We start from the raw sequence: 20,802 nt of genomic DNA on the forward strand, positions 1-20,802 counted from the left end.
CAGGCATGTCTTCTCAATGTGCTTCATGCTCTCAAAATCTGCTAACAGCCCCATCATACACCATAAAAATTCAAGACAGGAGAAGCAATCCTAAGTCATGTCCTCCAGCCTCACCATGTTCAGTAGTCTAGTTTTATTACCACAGGTGCAAAAGGCCTCAAGCTGTCACATTAGTATCAGGGATGTTGATACTAAAAGATCCCCACATCCTTACCCAGGGGAAGCTCTAGCTCGCACCGCTATTAGAATATGCTTCTGTAGCTTGGTCATGTTGACAGAGAAAATATTTCAACAAGTGGAAAGACCCAGGACGAGGTTAGGCAGGAAGAGGCGGATGAGCAGGGTGAAAGAAGAAAACAATCTCTCTACCTTTTTTGGGACACAGGATGGAGCTGTGAGCCTTTTCTACCAACACTCCCTCTGGCTGTTGAAGCACATAAAAGTAGCATTATAATGAGCTCACAGGAGAGAAACAGGATTACAAGTGGATTAGAAATAGATATGGACAAAATCCTGGTTCAGGTTGGAGAGTCAGCTGGATTAACATCATTATCACATAAAAATGTAAATTATTGTCAATCATTTTCATCTCAGATAAGAAAACAATGTGCATTTTCAGAATATCATAACTTCTGAACATCTGTGAAACTGATGCTGTAATATTCAGCAGAGAGCTCAGGAGTGAGGACATAAGAGTGTACATATTTAAAGTTTTCCATGGTATGAAGTGGAGGATACCCCTCTACATCCCACATCCATCAGCCCTCACAATCGGGCCCAGGTCAGGCCCTAAGATTCTAATTACACACCTTGAATACCAAGGAATAATTCCCAAAATTAACCTGCGCAAAATCTGGGAATTGCAGAAAGCCCACTTTTAGGTGTATGTAAGAGAAGAGCTTGTCTAACCCGGACTAGAAGGACTTTGGTGATCACATCTTTCTGTCCTTGGTTTGGGACAAATGGTATCTCTCTGCCACAGAGCTCTTCGGTGGCCACAGCCTCTGTGCTGAGGGTGATGTTCACGAGCCCTGAAAATAACACACATTTAGATGCATAAAACAACTTCTCATGAAGCACTTCCCATTAATACATTAGAGGTCACCTGTTGACAACGAAAAATCGGATCAGAGCTCTGCATGATTCTGTACCTCCTAGCACAGACTTGAGAGTAATCATGACATTAGGATGAATGCAAACGAGTACTCTCTGATTAACAAGGTAAACAATTCCCCATGCCATGTCAGCTCTTACAAAACATCCCCACCTTGGTCTCACCCCTTTCCAGTTCCACCACCCCACCTCCCTGTTCTTCTCACCCAGTTGCCCAGCTGTGACACTCCACTGAAAGGTCTTCGCTTCACTGGCACATAAGCAGCTGCTGTAGACACAGCCTTTGCATGGCTTCAGCTGTAAGTGTGCGAACTCCTCCAGGGACACTTGGATCTGAAAGGGCAGCAGGGATGGTAGAAGGCACAAGATAAACATCACAGGCCATAGATTTCAGTCATCTCCTACCTACCCATAGGCTTTTCTTGCAGAGCCTATCAGGGCTCACCTACCTTCATGCAGTGCTGCAGGTAGTTGAAGACTGTGGCCTTCAAGATGAAGGTCTCACCCTGGATCACAGAAGATGGCAGTGTGAGCTCCACAAGAAAGGGCTTGAAAACAAGCAGACTGGAAGTTGGAGCAAGTCCAAAGCCATTACGTCCTGTGCAGAACATCCCTGCTTTCCATTCTGTGATGGTGTTAGGCACAGTGACAGTGACATTCTTGTTCCCACTGGGACTGAGGAGAAGTAGACAGCAATAGATGCATTGACCTGAATCTTGCTGTATGTAGCACCAGGTGATCTGATCTGTGCCATTCCCTCCAGTGCACCCCCTCACCTAACCTCAGTCTAACCCCTAACCTCTGCTGAACTTGTAGCACTTGCAGGGTTACAAGTAGGTCCTTGTAGAAGTAGGGACCCCCTGCCTCAGATGCTTGTATCAACAGAACCATTTTTGACAATAGGTTACACGGCTGCAAGATGCCATCAATCACACTCAGTGCTTTTCTCAGACAGCACTTGCCCTTTGCATATCTAAACATGCTTTACAGATGTCAGCAGTTTTACTCTTTTTGGCCTAGGGCTGGAGAACCAGACACCAGAAGAGCAACGAGACTGGCTCAACATCTGTAGAACTTAGCAGGAGACAGGCCCAGCAATTCACCTTCCTGTGAGACACTGACAGCTTAAAGTCCAACATAAATGCAGGGCAGAGACTTGGCTTGTGCCCACATCACAACTTCTGAGAGAAGCAGACTGTTCTGTGGCTGCTACAAAACAGCCCTAGCTAAAGCTAATGATGTGCTTTAACTCCAATAACTGGAGATATTCACTTCTGCCAGGCACGTACAGGAAGGTAACACATATAACATAGAGACCTTTGGTTGCTCAGATGAGGCTGGTGGACAAATCACATAGGAGATATCTGCTGCTGGGGAGTGAAGAGATGGGTATAGCTGGAAGGACAGTGGAGGTGGGAGAGGGCAGATGTGGGGGCATCTGGCCTGAGCAGACTCCAGTCTCCAGACACCAGACAAGAAATTCTTAAAGTCAGAGATGAAAAATCTCCAAAAGCTCTCAGCAGGTCCTGCATACTCATTGAGCCTTTCTCACAGGATACAGTTCCCAGTCCTGTGAAGGACTTCTGTGGAAATCGGCTTCCCCTGCATCTCAGGATACATTCTGTGAGCACAGTTTGGGAAATAACGGCCTGCAGGCCTACCACAAGTAGAGTGCAGGCAGTAAACCAAGCTGTTTTGCTGCACTGCACCTGCTTTCCTATCTTCCCATGCCAGCCGCCTCCCATGGATGGACAATACTTCTGTGTGATCATCTAGTATTGGAAATGCATTTGATGCAGACATGAGCTGCGATGAGAAACAGCCTGATAGGTATGAGCCCCATAACATATGTCCTTAGACATCTTCCTCAGCAGACGTACCTGCCGCCGTCCCCACTCGCACTAAGCCACCCAGACTAGACCCCCACTGCTCAGTTTACTCACCCCACAGAATACAAATCCCATATCCAGGTTTTGGGGAAATGCTTGTGTACTTTCTCTTCAGCTGAAGAAACAGGTGAAAACATAGTGGGCTGATAGGTAGATGTTGTCAGATGCTCTGTGGGAAATAACAAAGACCCAGTCACCACAGGGTCCTCAGGCCCTGGTGTAGCGCAGAGGGGCTCCGGCCCAGCTCAGGCTGCAGGACATCCAGTCAGCTCTTGGGAAGCATGGCACTGGAACAGAAAGTGCTATCCCATATTTTAAAATCTCCTGCCTCGTTTCAAACAACAGAGATGCTGTGGGCCTTACTCGCATTTGGAGGCACCGAGGGAAGGGCAACTATTCCCTCACCTCGGAGATAAGACTTGGGATCCAGACAGCTCACTAACATTTCAGAGCCAGAAGCTATGAGCCAAACAACCTCAAAACAGCACAACAGGTTTAGAGCCAGGGAACACTCTTGCTCCTCCATTTGCAATTACAGCAGTATTGCCTCTTAGCTCAAACCCAGGATTGCTTTCACCTGAAAGACCAAGCATCCCATGCAAGAAGAAACAGTCGGCAAATGCTTACTGTTATATACTTTATGGGGCTGGGCAAACATCAACATGGGCCTGGAAGTAAGCATTGCTGTTTCCTGCAGCATAGTTGTCGATGGAGCGGTTGGACACACTCTGGGTTTCCTGATATTGGTGTTGGACATAATCTTCAACCCCATTTCCTGTAGGAAAAAAAAGAACTGATGCACCAGAAGCTTGTCCTCTCCTCTGCTCTCTAACCTGCACCTTCTTGTCCCCTCATGCAGTGGGGACTTGGCTGTCCTCTAGCTTGGCAAAGTATTCTCTTGCTTCATTTTAAGAGAGAATTATTCACATCTTCAGCAGTGAGCAAACAAGGTCTTCTAAGCTAATTCATTTGGCCTGAGTCAGCCAAATTTATTCTTTTTCAAACACATCGTCATTTAGGTACTATGCCTTCTCAGCCTGCAGAACGCTCATGCTATGGAGATTAAACAAACTATGTGAAATCCACTTAAAGTAACCAATCATCCTTGGCATCCTGAATCACACAACCTAAGCACAGTAACCACACAATAATTTCTTCTTGGTCAACGATTTCAAGCCACTTACTAAAATAACAAGTGAGTTACAAGGGCCTAAACTGGACTTCTTCCTTGTACTGTCTGTAGCGGCACCCCTAGGATATTGGTAAAGTCAGGAGGCCACACTTCCCTCAATTCATGAGTTATCCCAACCCACCAAATCAACCATTTTTACCCTGAATGCTGTAAACACATCAGGCTCATCAGAATTTGGGAACCCGCATGAATGATCATCTTCAGACACTTGGCGAGGATACCTGGAGTTATAAACAGATGGGAACAGCCCATAGATCTGGGAAAGCAAGAAAAGGAAAAAAAAAAAAAATCAGCACAAATAAAACCTGGCACTCCCTTCCTGTCTTACATCCTGTTTGAATTGCTTCTGGCTACCATGTATGAATGCATGCCAGAAAGCCCAGGCTCACTGTCACTCTTCCCTGGCTCTCCTCTGATAAAGCCAGCACAAGCCACCAAACTGAACATGAGGCAGAAGAACAGAAGCCAATTTACCAGCAGTGCACTGAGTGATGTTCAACCTCTTTCTTAAAGCATGCCCCCTAACCCTTATCTGTGCAATGCTGAGAGTGCTGCTGATGCCTCTGGGCAGTGCTTTGAGTTCCTTGGGAGATAAGCTCTCCACAGATGCAAAGGCCCGTCTCCCTCCCTCCCTCTTCATGTCAGGACTAGGGAAGGGAAGAAGTCAGAGCAGGCTCACTCACCAATTTGTTGCTGAGCTCTTCTCCTGGCTTGAGCAAAAGGTCGCTCTGATCCACAGTCCAGACAGCACATGTGGACCCAGGAGATGCCAGCAGGTGGAGACCAACCTCTGAATCAGGAAGGGTCTTGGGTGTTGAGAAGCCCAGCTCCACCTGGGTAGGAAGAATGCAGGCAATGGGCGAGTGACGTTGCTGCTACTGGCAACCCTACCACTTCCTGAAGAGGGAAGGGACTGACACGAAGAGAGTTTCCAAGGACTTGCCTTGGATGGAAACCCGATGAATCTCCTAAGGACCCCCAGAAGGTATTTTAAAAAAACATCACATTGAGGTTCTAGCAGGAAAGATGACAGAGGGGGAACCATCAGTGTGCAGAGCTAACAGTACTGGAGGCATTCCTGTATGAGAACACAGCACTGTCTTGAGCCAGCAAACCAACCAGCCATGATCACACACCTCACACAGCAGTCTTTCTGATCCTTTTGGAGCCCCAGATCAAAAATAATGCCAGTCCTCAGAAGTTCATCTTTGGAGCACAAGACACAGCCAAGAAAGCAGATTCCTATGGATGTCACAATGACCACAAGCGCTCAGCCCTTTCTGGATGGCCAGTAAAACACACTTCTTCCATCAGCCATTTTCAGCTGTCTTCCCAACAACACATATTAACAAGTCGAAGTGTCTGCTGCAGCAGCAGAGCAGCCTTGAGCTCTCCTGAAAATCACACTAATAACCTGTGTTGGGCTGTGATCCTACTGGGTTGCAGTTGCTGTCCAAGCCTATGGAGATGATAGACACCAATTCTCTGCCTTTCCCAAACATTGCAGCAGCCCCCACAATGCTTAGCACATACTTGCTCCATACATCACGGCACACTTCACCGTTCATATACTGCAGCTCACGTGACAGCATCCCACACAGTATCAGCCACACACAGCTATACATATTGTGTATTTCTGTGTCTCTTCTTTCATTGCAGCAGATGCATACACTCTCACACATTTAGTCATGGCCTCAGACACAAATCCTACCTTATTTCTGAAGCACATGGAAACACTGAAGACGGCAGAATCGGCAATGATTTTTCCATTAGGGAAGATAACGTAAACAACAATTCTTGGAGCTGGGGCATAGATCGAGGTGAAGGTAAGAGGGATGGAGAAGAAGCCTTTCATCACTAGATGGAGGAGAAAGGGAAGAAGAGAAAGTAGATTTGGTAGCGGAAATGGACTCTGATCAGCTTTTGCCATTCTGCATCTGCCTGTTTAATTCCTTTCCTCAAGCCTTTCAGGACCAAGGAGATTTCTGGAGACCACTGAAACAATCAGCACATCTCTGGATCTGCTATTCAAGACCAGCAAATGACTCCTCCTGGTTCTGTTCATTGCCTCAAGGAACCGAAACAGCGCTTTGGAGTTTAATTTTTAGCTCCACAAAAAGTGAGTTTCAGACATCTTTAAAGCCTCCCACCACCAAATATCTCCCATCCTCAACAAAGAGTTGACCTTTGTCCCAAAACACCTATAATTAAGGTTTTTTTTTTAAAAAAAAAAAAAAAAAAAAAGAGCTGGAGAAGTAGGCAACAGTGACATCAACACCCATCAAAAATATAAACTGTGGCATCCCAACTACTCAAAGATTATTTGTAGACACAATTGCAAATTAAAGTAGGAGAGTTTTGATAGAGGATAAGGATATAGTTTCATGACACTTGCAAGGGCAGCAAAAGGAGACTTCTTTGAAAATTAAGAAAACGGAAGACCCTAGGGGCTGGGAAATGCTCAGCGTTGTTCTCTTGGTACCAGGCAGGAGGATAAAGGAAACATGAAAGCTGGAAAGGCACGCTGCTCTGATGCAACAGAAAAGTGGTGAGCCAGCTCTAAATTGCAAAAAGAGGTTTATGCACATATCCACGTAAGACAGGATGCCACAGACCACCGAGTGCTTGCTATACATGAAACGGGGGAGCACACTTACTTTGTGGCGGCCCAACCCAAACAGTCTTCTGACCTGCACGGACTATCCCTCTTTTCCCTGTGACCTAGGGAAGAATGCAGAAAGGGAAGGGAATGCCAGTCACATTGTCCTTGAGATCACTACGTAGAACAAAGCAACCCTGAAATTGGAGAATAAATGGAGGTGGAGGGATACGAGTTTTACTCATTCTCAGGTAGCAGAGAGAGTACAGGGGATCAAGACACTTGGGGAGGACATGTAAGGCCAATACCTGCCCTGCACCTGTGCAGAGCCCAAAAGAAATGTGCTGCCTTTCTTGCTATTACTGCAGCCCCAGGATTGAAACCAGGATCCAGCCCCATGATGGCTGGATGAGCTACATGTTCTGGGCTGAGCCAATTCCACCAAGTATCAGGCTTGAATCTGCAGGAGATGCTGATCTTGTGCCTTGAGTACCCAGTAGCACTTCCCCAGAAACTCACAAAGTAGGTGAAAATGACGCGCTTGGGCCCATGTTCCAGGTCTTCCTGGTAAATTCTGAAGTCCACCTGAACAGCCTGCTTTTTACCACAGGGTATCGTTTCCGGCACACGGACAATAGAGAGAAAACTCCTGCTTGTGCTGTAGAATGGACGTATGAAGTGAGAGGCTCGCTGGTAGCTCAAATCAACTGTCCCATGCTCTTCATCCAAATCCTGATGCAGGACACTTGCCTGGTGAGACAAAAAAAAAAAAAATCCAACAGTTAATTTCCCTAGTTAAGCGAGTCAGCTGCAAATCACCCTAGCTGCAGCTTGGTAAGAAGCTCAGATCGGGTCTGAGCAACAGCTTAGCACAGGTCTCTGTGTGGAGAGTTCATGAGGAAACCAACTGGAATCTGGAGAATAAGCCCTCAGAGGGAGCCAAGATCCAGAATATGCTGAGGTGTTTCAGGGTTGAATTACTGTCCTTCAAGAAGGAACAGGGGAGGTGTCTGTGGGGCAGCAAATAGCTCTGAGATGCGTGTGCACCCCTGCCAACAAGACAGACCCTTCCTCACTTACCTCCAGGGAGGCCAAGGTGCCGTTCCAAGTAGTTGTGTTCAGGCTAAATGAAGCTGTCCCAGAGTCCCCAGTGATGTACTTCTGCTTAAATTGCTGCTCACCACAGCTTACTACGAGGATGACTTTTTTATGCTTCAGTGGCTTGCCTTGGTAGTCAATGACTTTAATCTGAGAACATCACAGTGAGCAAGAGAAGCGCAGAAGGGTCTAATCAGCAGACAGAATCTCCCACTTCTCTAAGTCAGAAGCAGCATTTCCAAAGTCAGCAAGGTCACCCTTCAAGTCACTAACAATAGTATCAACAACACTACTGATGACCTCCTGTTATCACTTGCACTACTGCGTTCATTCACCCCCATGCTCTCTATCCCTTCACAGCAGAAGGCCTCCCGGCTGCTGAAATTCCAAATGTTTGGGTTTGCACCCCACATATGGATCCCCATAGCTGCTGCTACTCAAGGCTTATTTGGCAAATGGCAGTCCTGGGTGTTATTCTCACTTTTGACAATTCAAGAGTTTTGTCTCAGAGTCATTCATGCCCTCCCAAGCCCCTGGCTGGAGGTGAGGTCCAAAGAGATGCTAGGTAACAGTTGCTGTGAAGGCATTGCTCACACTCTCCCCTCCAAAGGACTGTAACTAGGAATTACCTTCCCCCTGTACATCTCTCCAGTGTGGTAGTAAGAATTCACATCATCAAACAAGGCCATCCCGCCAATCCTGGAGATGAGTAATTTGTGGGAAGCATTGACCTGTGTCTCTGAATGAAAGCAGCAAGACAGAAACATAAGGGAGGGAGCAAGGAAGCCAAGCACCCCTCAACAATTTCCCTGCAGTGACCCATTGATGCACATGTTCAGCTGCACCCAAATTTCATACTAGGGAGATGATCTGCCCAGGGCTCTGGTTATCTTCTAGCCCTTAGAGAGGTCCCTAAGCTTCACCATCTGAGACCGCAGGCACTCAGAGAGAGTGTGTTATGCCACCAGGAACCGGTGGTGCTCTCTGTATCTGTGAGGTTAGATGGCAGGCCTCAACGGGCTCAGGAAGCTCAGAGCCCTTCCTAGCCTGAGAGTCTCCAGTGTTCTTGGTATGATTAGTGCATCTCCAGATGCCTCTTCCCGGCCACCAGAGAGGTTTCCAGAGTTACCTGTGCCATCCTCCACCAGCGAGGCCTCTACAACTATGCTGTCCTGGTAGTACCGAAAGTCTCGACTGAAGGAAGAGACACTCACATTTGTGGAGAAGCAACCCGTCTCATCTGTCTGAAAGTACAAAGAGAGGAAACAGGGTCCGAGCAAGGCACTTGTGTTAGAAGTTACCCAAATGGGGCAGAAACAGCAGCGCAAAATCCCTGCTCTCAGGGAGCTTGCCTTTACACATAGCAGTCCAGGGTGTGGAGCAGGCACATGATGCACACCCAGTCATGGTCACCAGGCACAGTTAAGAGGCAGCACCAATAGACCATTGGCCAAGCAGCCAAAACCACTGGGTAACATCACAATTTTTTCAGCTAAAGCCTCCAGCAGCCTTGCCTTACCCTGGAGCTGAGCAGAAATGTCTCTGAATAAGGTTCAGCTCCTGCTAAGCATCTCACCTGGTTGTTGAATTCCTGACAGACATCAGGTTTCAAAGTGCTGGGCAGAAACGGGGCTATCTTCTGACAAAGGCTCACATGAACCATCCCCTGGACCCCTTTCCCATAGGCATATCTGTTGGAGGGAGCAGGGAAAGGAATAGACAGTCACACACAGTGAGAGAACACAGGGCTTGCTTTGTGTCACCCCAGAGACCACTTATTCACGGATATTCACAGTATAGCACAAGAGTGGCCGCCACACAGCAGGCCCAGGAGCCCTGACCTGGTACACACGGTCAGGCTAGGGCACTGCAGTGATGGGAGATCAAGGGCTCTGTGATATAATTAGTGCTAAACTAATCTATTCTGGGAAACCAGAGTGTTGTAGGTGCTGGCTCAGCATAAAGCTCTGCATTTTATATCAGCACCACCAGCAATAACCCCAGGATAGGCTGAAGGCATATGTCACTTTATGAGCAGAAGCATGGGTGATTAAGAAAGTGCCTTTCATTAAGAAAGCACCTTTGCCTGAGGCTGTTAACCCTAGCATTGCCCTTGAACTGTACCCGGGCCAATTCCTTTTTGCCTCTTTCTATTTTCCTCCATAGCATAACCTGGAAAACCTTCCTCTCAGTTCCCATGAGCTTGTTCTGCAGGGAGAGGAACACCAAACATCTGCCATGTTCTGCCCTGCAAATGACTGCTTGTCAAAGGGTAGGTTGTTCCCTCAGGTTTTGTGTGTAGAGACTTGCAGTGTGTTTTTAGAAAAGGGTACCAGAAGGATCATAACAGGAATTTTTTTCTTGCATCAGGGCGCACACAACTGCCGTGGAAGATTCTGGCCTCCTGTAATGGAAGGGTAGTAAATTTCCCCTGAGCTCCTCATGGTTGCCTAGCCATCTTGTCCTCAACAGGCCAGAAACTAACACCGGGACATCCCTCCAAGCAGAATTCTCACCTGCCACATACCCGGAGCGGGAAGATTTTATCTAGTGCGTAAATCTGACTTGGCGCCTCAAAGATCACTTCAAATTTTGGCAGCACTGGAAGGAAGAAATAGAGAACTGTAGGGAACACTGGCCAGGGACAGCCTTTCCAGAGAATCAACATGAAGATGGACTATGGTGGAATAAGAGCCAGGAAACAGAGAAGGAAGGTGATAAGAAGGGGACAGGGAAGATCTCTATTGTTTCTTTAACAGATTTGTGTTCCTGTTCCAGTATAGTTCCTGGTCGATTGCTCCTTCCCAAACTAAAACCCAAACACGTCCATGTCCCTGGACTTTTGACAGGTATCAGCACTGAGACTAGACTCCCAACACTTTTAATTAGGGGACAGAAGAGAAGTGGGATGGCACTGGACTTCATACTCTCTGGAATAGCCCATCATAAATGACCTTGTTTTGGCTGATGCAGAGATCTGCAGGAATCAGCTGTGTCAAAGATCTGGGGCCATGCACAACATTCCTCCCACACACTGACCCAAAGTCCCAAATCGGTCTCTGTCCCGAGCCTCCGCTTAGACTCTTCTATGACATGCTATTACTTTTCCCATTTGCTCCTAGGATGGTTATCATGGAATAAACACCCAGCTCCCTGACCAAGAGTGTGAGATTCTCTCTGCAGCTCAGACGTAACCCCTACATGCTCATACCATACTCCTCAACGGAGAAGCTTCCATACGCTTTTGCACTGGTTACGTTGATGACATATGTCCCCAGCAGAGGCTCATCACTTAGCTGGAAAGACAGATCTGCAATGCCGTCTTGGGGAACCACATTCAGCCACTGCTCTATCTGGTTGTTCTTAGGGTCCTACACCCACGAGAGAGGAAGAAACAGTTGTTCCAGCATGTCACGGATCCATACCCCATAGAAACCAAGCTTCCGAATTTCAGTGCTGCAGACTACCAGGTTCTATAGCTAAGGAATGAAGTTTGGTATAGGCTAGTTAAGAAATTTTGAAGACAATATAATGCTCAGATTCTGCTCCCAGCGTCTGAGTCTCCTTCTACGCTTCTCTAAATTCTGATCTCAAGGAAAGACCCTTCACAGTCCTAATCTTTTTCATAAAGGTCCAAGTTGATCTGTCTATACTCTTGCAAGGCTAGAACAATACAGATTTCTCCTGAAGTAACTGGGAGCATAACTTTATTTGCACAAAACAGAAGCCATAGGGAGTACGTTAGTTTAAGAAATCTTGAAGTTCTACCATTCCACTCACAGGTCTGTAAAACCTATCAGGAACTGAATATGAATAGCCCAGTGAAATGGCTGCCATCAAGATTAAATGTAACACTAGATTTCAGCATCACTCACCTGGAGAAACAGGGAAATCTATGGAGAAAAAAAGGCAAAAACATTAGAAGACAGAAACGCATGCCAGCAACACACACAAGGTACTTCAGATGCAGTCTCCTCTGAAGGATGTGCAATTAATAACTTGGAAATTTAGAGCACTGACAACAATATAAAGTAAAACAAATGCCATCAAAAAGGAGGAATACTGAGTGGGTCCATTACAGTTAGGTCTGGAGAAAAGGAAAAGAAATGCCAATCTGGAGGTCATCCAGCACTTGCTAAGGACTTCATGGCAGAGTTCTCCATCAGGAAAACTCACTACCCAAAGAGACCTAGCTCTGGCTCAGCTGCAGTCTTAAGGGGGTTATAGAAGTACAGGATCACATACTTTGGAAGGAACCTCTGGAGGTCGTAAGTCCAACACCCTGCTGAAGCATGTCTTCTTAGAGTAGATTGCTCACAGCCTTCTCCAGCTGAGTTTTGAACATCTCCAAGGATGAAAATGCTTTCTCTGGACACCTGCTTCAGTATCTGATCATCACGGAATCACAGAATTTTCAGAGCTGGAAGGGACCTCTAAAGATCATCTAGTCCAACTCCCAAATCACAATGAAAAGGTTTTTCCTAATGTCTAATCAGAATTTCCCGGGTTCTGACTTGTAGTGTGGAGACATGCTCTTAATCTGGCTCCTACATGTCCAGAAAAACCCAACTTGGAAACTATTCACTCCCCACATGACAGCATCCATCACATCAGGAATCAGCACGTCCCATGCTTGCACTTGCACGACCATTTTACAAAGATGAGCAAAAGACATGTAAATCTCTGCCACCTTCTTGAGTTACCAGCTTTTACTTGAATTACTATTCTCCTCTGGACACTCATCAGGTCTCGCCCACGGACGAATGTGGAAAAGTCGCAGCTTTAGCAGATGAGTAGGGTAGAAAGGAAGTAGGATCTATGCACGGAACAGGGCAGCCTTCAGCCCTCGAGGGATGGCTTACCGAATCGTTGAGTGCAATGAAGTCCTCATCCAGAGTCACAATGCGAAATTTCACTGAAGGCAAGGAAATTGAGGAATATATTTATCAGATCTCAGTCCTTCCCTACAGACCCCTCTTCTATCTGTTTCTCCAACTCTTGTCTCCGTTCTATACATATTTGTGATAACATCAGACACAGACATTCCCACATGTGAGATACCATGGACAATGACCTATTGCGTCCTGCAACTTCAGTCACCACAAGCTGGACATTACAGCCACTGAAAACATCATGTCAGCAAGGGACATCATCCCAAATCCTTCTGCTAGGGCTGTCCATGAATTTCAGGCAATCACATGCTTTCTATGTGGTGCTACCAGCAGAGAGCCTAGGGCCCATAGTTGGTCCCATTTGCATCTCTCACCTGTCTGCCCTGGTTGATAGAAGGGCTTGTCTGTTTGGATGAAGGTGCCACTGCTGGCCTTGCGAATCAGGACCTTTTTCTTCTCCTCGATATTGACGCCTTTGCCTGTGATGATCAGTTTGACAATGGCAATCTCCTCTGTGCCATCAGCTGGAGGTGCAACCTATACAGAGAGAGAGAGGAGAGCATGCAGCCCGCAGGTAATCTTCTGGGGCCCTGAGCAGGAATTGAGAGAGAAGTAAAACTAACCCTCCACCTGTCCCAGGACACCCCCTCCAATATCTGGATATACATCACATCCAGATCTCACTCAGTCCTACAGGAGAGTAGGAGGCCCTACACATCACGGAATCTGTCCTTTTTCCCACCGGGTGAGGAATTTTGCCCCTGGTGACAAGCAGGTGCCTGACACCTTTGGGTCTTCAGACTTAGTGAGGATGATGGGCAGATGCCAGAAATGTAGGAGACTGTAGCACAGACTCAAAGGAGAGAGACTGAGCTGTAGGACAGCTTCAAATGCTAGGCCTTCAGAACTACACAGCATGTGCAAGTAAGACAGACAGATTAGAAAAGACAACCAGACAGCCTTCCTGACCCCAGCAGCCTCAGCACAGAATATACTGCATAATAGGAGGGATACTGTTTAGGCATGTCTGCCTTATCCTGGATCTTTGTTAAATTCTCACCAACAATGAATCAGCTCTAAGATGCTATATAAAAATAACAAGCACATCCATTTCCATCCAACTGCTCTTCAGTAGCTCATAAGAGCTGAGGTGCTGCCTGACTTTGGGTCCTACAGAAACTGCAGTATGTCATGCAAGACACCGTTTCCTCAAGCTTTAGCTGCGGAGCTGCACAAGTCCTTCAGAGAAGAGCTAAAGCTGCTTCATCTGGCCTGGGATGGAAGAGAAGGAAGAGAAGGTGGCTTCTTCTTATGTATCCAGAAGTGTGGTAGGTTATAACAAATGTAAGTGCAATTTAAAAATTAGATTCAGAAGGGAAGTTTAGTGCTAACCAACAGATACTGTGCTGGGCTACATATGCCTAGGCACCACCCACTCCTCTTCCTCACAGGCTCACTCCAAGGCAAAGTAGACCCTGTCCGTGTCATCCCTGGTTAGGGAGTAACACAAGGGATTTACAGTTCCTGAAGGGAAAAATCAGTGATGGCATTTGCCTAGGGTGGCTCACCCAGAACTTAGTGCACGTGAAAGTCTTCTCCTTCTGGATGGTTTCTTGCACTAAGAGCTCACGTCCTGCAGAGCGCTCTAGGACCAGATTCACTTGAAGTTTTGTTTCATAACAGGTGATATGGAGGCAGGCAACTTGGGTGGATGGGTAGCGGAGATCTGCAGGGATCACCACCAGGTAATGTCTGGGGCAGGGGAAAGAAGACATCAGAGGTGGCATCAGGTTGAGGGCTCAGAGATGCAAAAGAGCTTCCCTGCAGTGGCCCACTACTGCAGAATTCCCCAACAACGTGCCATGGCTGCAGTCAATACTCAAAAGCAACAGTGAACCCAACGAAGCGACTGCTTCACTGATAACTTGAGAAACAGAATCTGCTTGATTAGCTTAAGAACAGCCCTATAATCTATTTCAAACCCCTTACTCCATTTATCTCCTGAACTCCCCAAAATCATCCCTTGCAGTCTTCAGAAGTGGCCTCATAACCTTGCAGTCTAGACAACATTGATTTGATCTGGCATGGCAACTGGAGAAGCAAACATCCTTGGGTCTAAGCTCCAACTTGGAAGCCCCACAAAAAGGTAGCTTGTATTTTAACTCACAAGAGTTGATCTAATGCATGGTAGGCCAGATAAATGACTCAGCTACCCTCTGGGGTGATCTGATAGAGCAGGAAGCAGGACAGCTCATAACATGGAATGCTGTCCGTCTACCTAGACTGATGACTTCACAGGAGAGACCTAAACAGAAGTTCAGCATCACTCACAGTTGGTGAAAAGCAGCTGAAGTGTGGAACAGAAGGCTCAGGAGGATGGCTATCCTCATCTTGGAGGCTCTTGCTGCCCAATCTCCAATGGCCCTCTTCCTCCGAAATCACTGAGGCTGCTTTTAGAGGGGTAATTTCTTTCTAGCACAGCCTAAATGAAGAGGTGGGATGCTGGGAGGAGCCAGCCTCTCCCCACCTCTTCCTCTCTCTTGAGATTACACGCAGGCAGCAGTAGGGATAGGTGTGCTGTACCAAGTGCCCCTTAGCCAATAGCGGCCACTTTGGCTGCCATCCACCACTTCAGAACATCCCCTCCTGCACGGCTGCTATGAAGACATCTGACCAGATGAACTTTTAATGGGGGGGGACCAACCCTAAAAAACCAAACACAGAGAGAACTTTGCTGATCAGTGACCCAGGCCAGGTCCTGATCACTTGTCACTTGCGTCCCTTTGTTTCAGTTGGAAATGGATTGCTGCTGGGCAGCCAGCAGCAAGAGCTCACCCCAGCACACCACAGGCAGTGTTGTCATTTGGGATAGAGGCGCAGTAGCTCTGGATCAGATTATGGGAATGTGGATCTCCTTAGGCTGTTTGGCTTGAGAATGGGAGCAAATCCTTGCATGTGCACAAGGAAGCACTGTAGCAACACTACCACCAACCAGCAACCACTAATAAGCTAATGACTTTGCCTTTTCCTTCCCCATATACAATGACGGAAATGCAAATATACACTGGCCAACAGAAGTCTCCACCAGCTCCCTGCAACACCTGTTAGCAGCGGCACCATCTGCAGGGAGGGCATCTCAGGAACTGATTCCTGTTCCTCATTGTTCGTGCCTGGGTCTGAAAGGTCTAGGGTACAGCCTTCTGGCTCTGTTTGAACCTAAAGCTCAGGTTAAAACTCACAAATTAAACATGCAGGATGTTTTCTAGCACTGATGACAACCTGTACAGAAGGGCAGACAATCGTGCTGTTTAACCAGCCTGGCCTCCAGAAAAGCACAGTCACCATATAAACTGCCTGTTGTGAGCAGTACATGGATTGCACTAAACTCACAAACTACATCTCAGACTTGTGTGAAACAGCATTAGTTAGCCCAGGCTGAAATGTACCAGCGACTGTACTAATAACACAAACAGCTACAGTTCTGTGCCCAGAAATATTTCCCAGCACTCTTTAACAGCGCTGATACAGCCTAAGCTTTCCATAGCTGGGTTCCAACATGGTGTTACTCAAGCAAGCAGTTGGGATCGTTCTGTCTGATAAAACCAGGTTCTAGGATGCCTAGAAGTTTCCAGCTGACTTGGGATCCCTGTTCCCAAGGCTCTCCATACTCTTTTTCCAACTAGGGTTGGGAAGGCTGATCTCTATTTTACCCCCTATCACTGGGCCACACTAGAACAACCATGCATCATGGGAGCTATACATTATGTACAGGAGCTGTTAGTGCTAGCATTGCCTTTGTCTCAAGTGATTGAGATAACTGGACAGAGACCAGATATCCCAACTGATTTCAGAAATCAGCTTTGAGTTGGTCTAAATCAGTGCTAGGCTCCTAGGCAAGGAAGACTAGACACTTTTTATTTTGATGGACACATTCTCCCCATTCTTGTCTCTTTGTGAAGGAAGGTCATGTTACTGAGAATGGCAGGCAAACTTACAAATTTTTGTCTAAAACTGGAGATTTTCCTACAGAAAGCACAGCCAGATCTGCCATAAATCAATAAACCGTAGTCAGAGAGGTCCAGCTGCTGGCAGACTTCTGACAGGAGCTACACCCACTGGGGCCAGAACTGGGGAGAGCTCTCTGACCCTGTCCCACCGTGCTCCTCCTACGGTGTTTACCCAGGTGTGTTCTCTATTCCTTGCTTGACTTTGGCAAACCTGGCTTTTGGTCACAGGAACATACATTTGAAGGACCTGCATTAAAGGCAGTGACTGACAGCTGTGCAGGTGTCATAGACCTGAACAAAGTCTCCAAAATAGAGCACAGCAAGGATGTGCACAGTTTCTAGTTCGGCAGTTTTTTTCTCTAAATGGACTCAGAGAAGCCCCTTGCGATAGAATTGATGAGCCAGGAGACCCATGGGGAGTAAGGGATCTACCCCTCCTGAAAACACACCATTCAACTGGAGAAAAGGACTAATACCTAAAAACAACGCAATACCAGATAGATACCTCTTCTTCACAGATAACTGGAATCAAAAATGTAAAGGAAGAAGGAGGAGACAGTAAAAGTCACACCTGTGATCATGGAAGACATCTTGCATGGTTCAGAATGAGGACTAGAAGCGATGGCACCTTGGAAATCACTCCAGTGTTTTAATATCTTTGAAGAAAACAAAAAGACAATAGTATCGATGTTCTCTATGAGAAGAGTATTGGGAAAACACCAATTCCTGCAGAGCGCTTCAACAGGAGACTGTGCAGAGAGAAGTCATCGTTTTGTTTAAAGAATCACATCTGTTAGAAAGCCTGTAGTGCGGAATAATTCAAAGGAACTGAATCATTCTTCATTCTCCTCTAGACACTTGTCACCGGCTTCGAACAGGCCTAGAGCCTCCTCCATTGTTGCCTGCTTTCCTTTCCAACCACAAACTTCTTGCTCCTAATTTGTAGCTCGCCTCTTACGCACACATACACATACTGTATACCTACTGTGTAGCATCTTCAAAGACAATGGGATTTGATATTGTTGTGTTCTGACAGCAAAGTATACTTTTGCATTAAGGATATTTCACAGTCCATGCAGGGTTTGTAAAAATCTGAGGCCATAATGTTTCTGCAACCTGACCAGCTTACGTAATAACGAAATCCCTTGAAAGAATCTCTCCATAATGTCAAGATAGAGCACTGCACCCACTTTCTGCTGCCTTGACAGCAGAATTTGTCCACTGCATCAAAGCCAAGCAAGGAATTGAGAACACACCTGGACAAACACAGCAGAAGGAGCAGGAACTGAATGGGTCAGAAAGCTTGAAGGCAACATAGCGTAAACTCTTCTATGCATCTCTCAATGATTGGCTCCTACACCGAGATCATTTAAAGAACTGCAAATCTTCTGAAATCTTTGCCCAGAAATCTAGTGTAAGCCTTTAGATGGTAGGCTTCAAATTTGTTAATCGGGATTGAGCTTTGGGAAATTACAGAACTATGCTCAAGAGAGTCTGGAAACCTTCACAAAAAGGCTCTCAAACCATGGGTGAGCCATGGATCTCTCTCCAAAGAACAGGTGTGAACCTGCAGCTTTACATACCTCTCACAAAAGGGCACAAGCATCTAGCACAGCTTCCTTCTAGCTAACACTCCAAAAATCCACACAACCCACCAAAAGAGCATATTATCTTCTGAATCTTCTTGGCCCAATACCAAAACTCTGGTTCTTGCTCAGTCTCTCCCACTCACCCCAATGAACTGGAAAAGTCTCACCAGCACTCCAGTGGCTTCTCTGAATCACAACATCCTGACTTGAAAATTCAAATCTAGCCATCAAGCATATAAGCACTTATGGAAGTCAAAAACTGTTTACAAGTTGGTTAAACTGGTTCAACCAAAACCACAAGATTTAGAAACAACTAAAGACTTCCAGATCCGTATACTGTGGCTTAGGAATCGCCTCTAGTGTTAACAAAGAGTCAAAACCCAAACTAGAACCTAGTGGTAGAGTTTGGGGTCCTAGATAAAGCAGGTTCCACCAGAATAATCATGGTGAAGCTTCAACTACATGTAATATATTTGTGGACCTATTTGCCAGGTGTTATGTGAGATTCTTAATTTTGGCAGAGCCACTTACTTTCTCAATCAACTTTGATTACACCCAAGGAGCTCCTTCTTGGTGACAGGACCAAACAAAACTCATTTTGTATGGAAATAGTTCTAGTAAACTGACTTGAGACATTGCAGTAGCTTGGAATAGCTGATCTTTGTGGAATACCTCGAACACTGCCAGATGTGGGCAGGAGGCTACACTCAAAGTCAGGATATCTTGTGATATCTTGTGACTGTGCCTTTTCCATCTAATGTAGGATTGAGCATACAACTGGAGATGACAGAGATGATGCAAGTGACAGAGACCCGCCCACAATTGCTGAACAAAGGCTCATTAGTTTAAAATTAAAAGGCAGGTGGAAGAAGCATCACTGCAGAACAGGTACTCAGTGTTAGACACAATTCACAATGCTGCTCGATCTGCACCAGCTATTTTGATGACACACATGCATATGTGCCAGGTACACAGTCATGCCATTTTTCTGGAGGCTGCATGAAGAAAGGGACAGGGAAGATTTCTTCTTTGTGAAGAAGGGTATCAGAGATTCTTCTTCCCCTGGTGGTCTCATCAGTCCCTTCTCTTGCTCCCCTGCTCTTCCTCTGCCATCTTCTTTGGGCAGCCTTCCTTGGCCAAGCTGCAAAGGATAGGACACAGTAAGCAGTTGGCCAGTTCACAGATGAGCAGAGCCATAGTCCCAGGGCACTTGGAGGGAAACGACCTGCCACATAAAGTAGTTCCCTTCCTGGAGACTGGCGTGCTCAGTCAGGTGGATAGTCTCTATTTAACAAAGCTCTTTTCTCATCTCTGGGCTTATTATTCTCCCACCCCACAGTTCTGCTGAGGCTCTATCTCCTCGTGTTACTGCACAGAGAGAAGGTGAAAATATTTGCTCCCTACAGCAGAGACAGCAGCTATTGCACCCAGCACCCAGACCCAAGCAGAGTTTCCTTCAAACTCTGCACAGTTTGAAGGAAGGTATGATAGCTATCAAGAGGCATATCTGCTAAATACCAGGAAGACTTCAGGGACGCTAAAGGTAATTAGTTAAAATTTCTGTCTCTGTACCCACACTGAGGACATATTACACCACACAGTGTTATGGGGCTGAGCTAAGTGGAGTACTCACCCAGCTGTTTAAACAGCTGTGGGGCACACTACAGCAATGAAGCATATTTGTATTCCATAGGAAACAATGAGATGATTTACACTGTAACATACATTGTTCTGGCTATACCTGCAGAAAGCTGGGCAATGTCTGGACCTCGTGCTGTGGTTCTGCCATGCAGGAATCCAGAGGGTAACACATCAGTACTGCAGCTGAGCAGTGGATTTCCCGGTTCTTGTGTTTGCCGGCACTCTGGCCAGCAGCTGCTTGGCAGACCACTTTTCTTCTCCTTCTAGGAGAGTCAGAAGAAGTGGGGAGAGGTGGGAGAAACTTAGTTTTTTGAAAGAACTCTCAAAGTCCTAAAGAGTTCATCATCAGCCTTATGCTGAGCTTCCCCTTGCTGTGAAGCCAGGGCTCACAGAGTTCCCATCCACAGCACAGGTGCACCAGGGGAGGTTTAGACCGGATATTAGGAAAAATTTCTTCACTGAAAGGGTGCTGGAACAGGCTGCCCAGGGAAGTGGCTGAGCCACCATCCATGGAGGTATTTAAAAGATGTGGTACTTAGGGACATAGTTTAATGGTGGACTTGCCAGTGTTAGGTTTACAGTTGGACTCAAGTCTTTTCCAACCTATATGATTCTATAGGTCTTTCTTCTACAGGGTTCCCAAACTTGCTTCTGAAGAGAAGCTAATACAGTCACTTCTCATACCCGGCTTGGTATGGAACGGTAGGATTAGGGTGTTCAGAGAAATACCCATCAAGAGGCATATCCCACGTTGTTATGTATTATTCCCTCTCTTAGCATGT

General features: G+C 46.4%; 1 protein-coding gene across 1 annotated transcript in view; it reads right to left on the minus strand.

The window, feature by feature from the left end:
* The window catches only part of LOC309671944 (alpha-2-macroglobulin-like protein 1), a gene marked incomplete at both ends in the record, with an annotated part of 43,170 nt that overhangs the window by 8,966 nt on the left and 13,402 nt on the right, over nucleotides 1-20,802 (minus strand). Inside the window, 23 exons of the mRNA XM_082483308.1 lie at nucleotides 370-424; nucleotides 910-1,031; nucleotides 1,320-1,446; nucleotides 1,563-1,788; nucleotides 3,057-3,171; nucleotides 3,630-3,777; nucleotides 4,334-4,450; nucleotides 4,878-5,027; nucleotides 5,906-6,051; nucleotides 6,852-6,915; nucleotides 7,313-7,543; nucleotides 7,874-8,041; nucleotides 8,521-8,630; nucleotides 9,021-9,135; nucleotides 9,468-9,582; nucleotides 10,408-10,492; nucleotides 11,103-11,262; nucleotides 11,767-11,784; nucleotides 12,754-12,806; nucleotides 13,158-13,320; nucleotides 14,352-14,535; nucleotides 19,351-19,520; nucleotides 20,121-20,283. Of these exons, the coding sequence (XP_082339434.1) occupies nucleotides 370-424; nucleotides 910-1,031; nucleotides 1,320-1,446; nucleotides 1,563-1,788; nucleotides 3,057-3,171; nucleotides 3,630-3,777; nucleotides 4,334-4,450; nucleotides 4,878-5,027; nucleotides 5,906-6,051; nucleotides 6,852-6,915; nucleotides 7,313-7,543; nucleotides 7,874-8,041; nucleotides 8,521-8,630; nucleotides 9,021-9,135; nucleotides 9,468-9,582; nucleotides 10,408-10,492; nucleotides 11,103-11,262; nucleotides 11,767-11,784; nucleotides 12,754-12,806; nucleotides 13,158-13,320; nucleotides 14,352-14,535; nucleotides 19,351-19,520; nucleotides 20,121-20,283 (3,005 nt within the window). The remainder of the gene's footprint in view (nucleotides 1-369; nucleotides 425-909; nucleotides 1,032-1,319; nucleotides 1,447-1,562; nucleotides 1,789-3,056; nucleotides 3,172-3,629; nucleotides 3,778-4,333; nucleotides 4,451-4,877; nucleotides 5,028-5,905; nucleotides 6,052-6,851; nucleotides 6,916-7,312; nucleotides 7,544-7,873; nucleotides 8,042-8,520; nucleotides 8,631-9,020; nucleotides 9,136-9,467; nucleotides 9,583-10,407; nucleotides 10,493-11,102; nucleotides 11,263-11,766; nucleotides 11,785-12,753; nucleotides 12,807-13,157; nucleotides 13,321-14,351; nucleotides 14,536-19,350; nucleotides 19,521-20,120; nucleotides 20,284-20,802) is intronic.

This window comes from Vanellus vanellus (assembly GCF_965231255.1).
Source record: "Vanellus vanellus genome assembly, chromosome: 1".
Classification (NCBI taxonomy): domain Eukaryota; kingdom Metazoa; phylum Chordata; class Aves; order Charadriiformes; family Charadriidae; genus Vanellus; species Vanellus vanellus.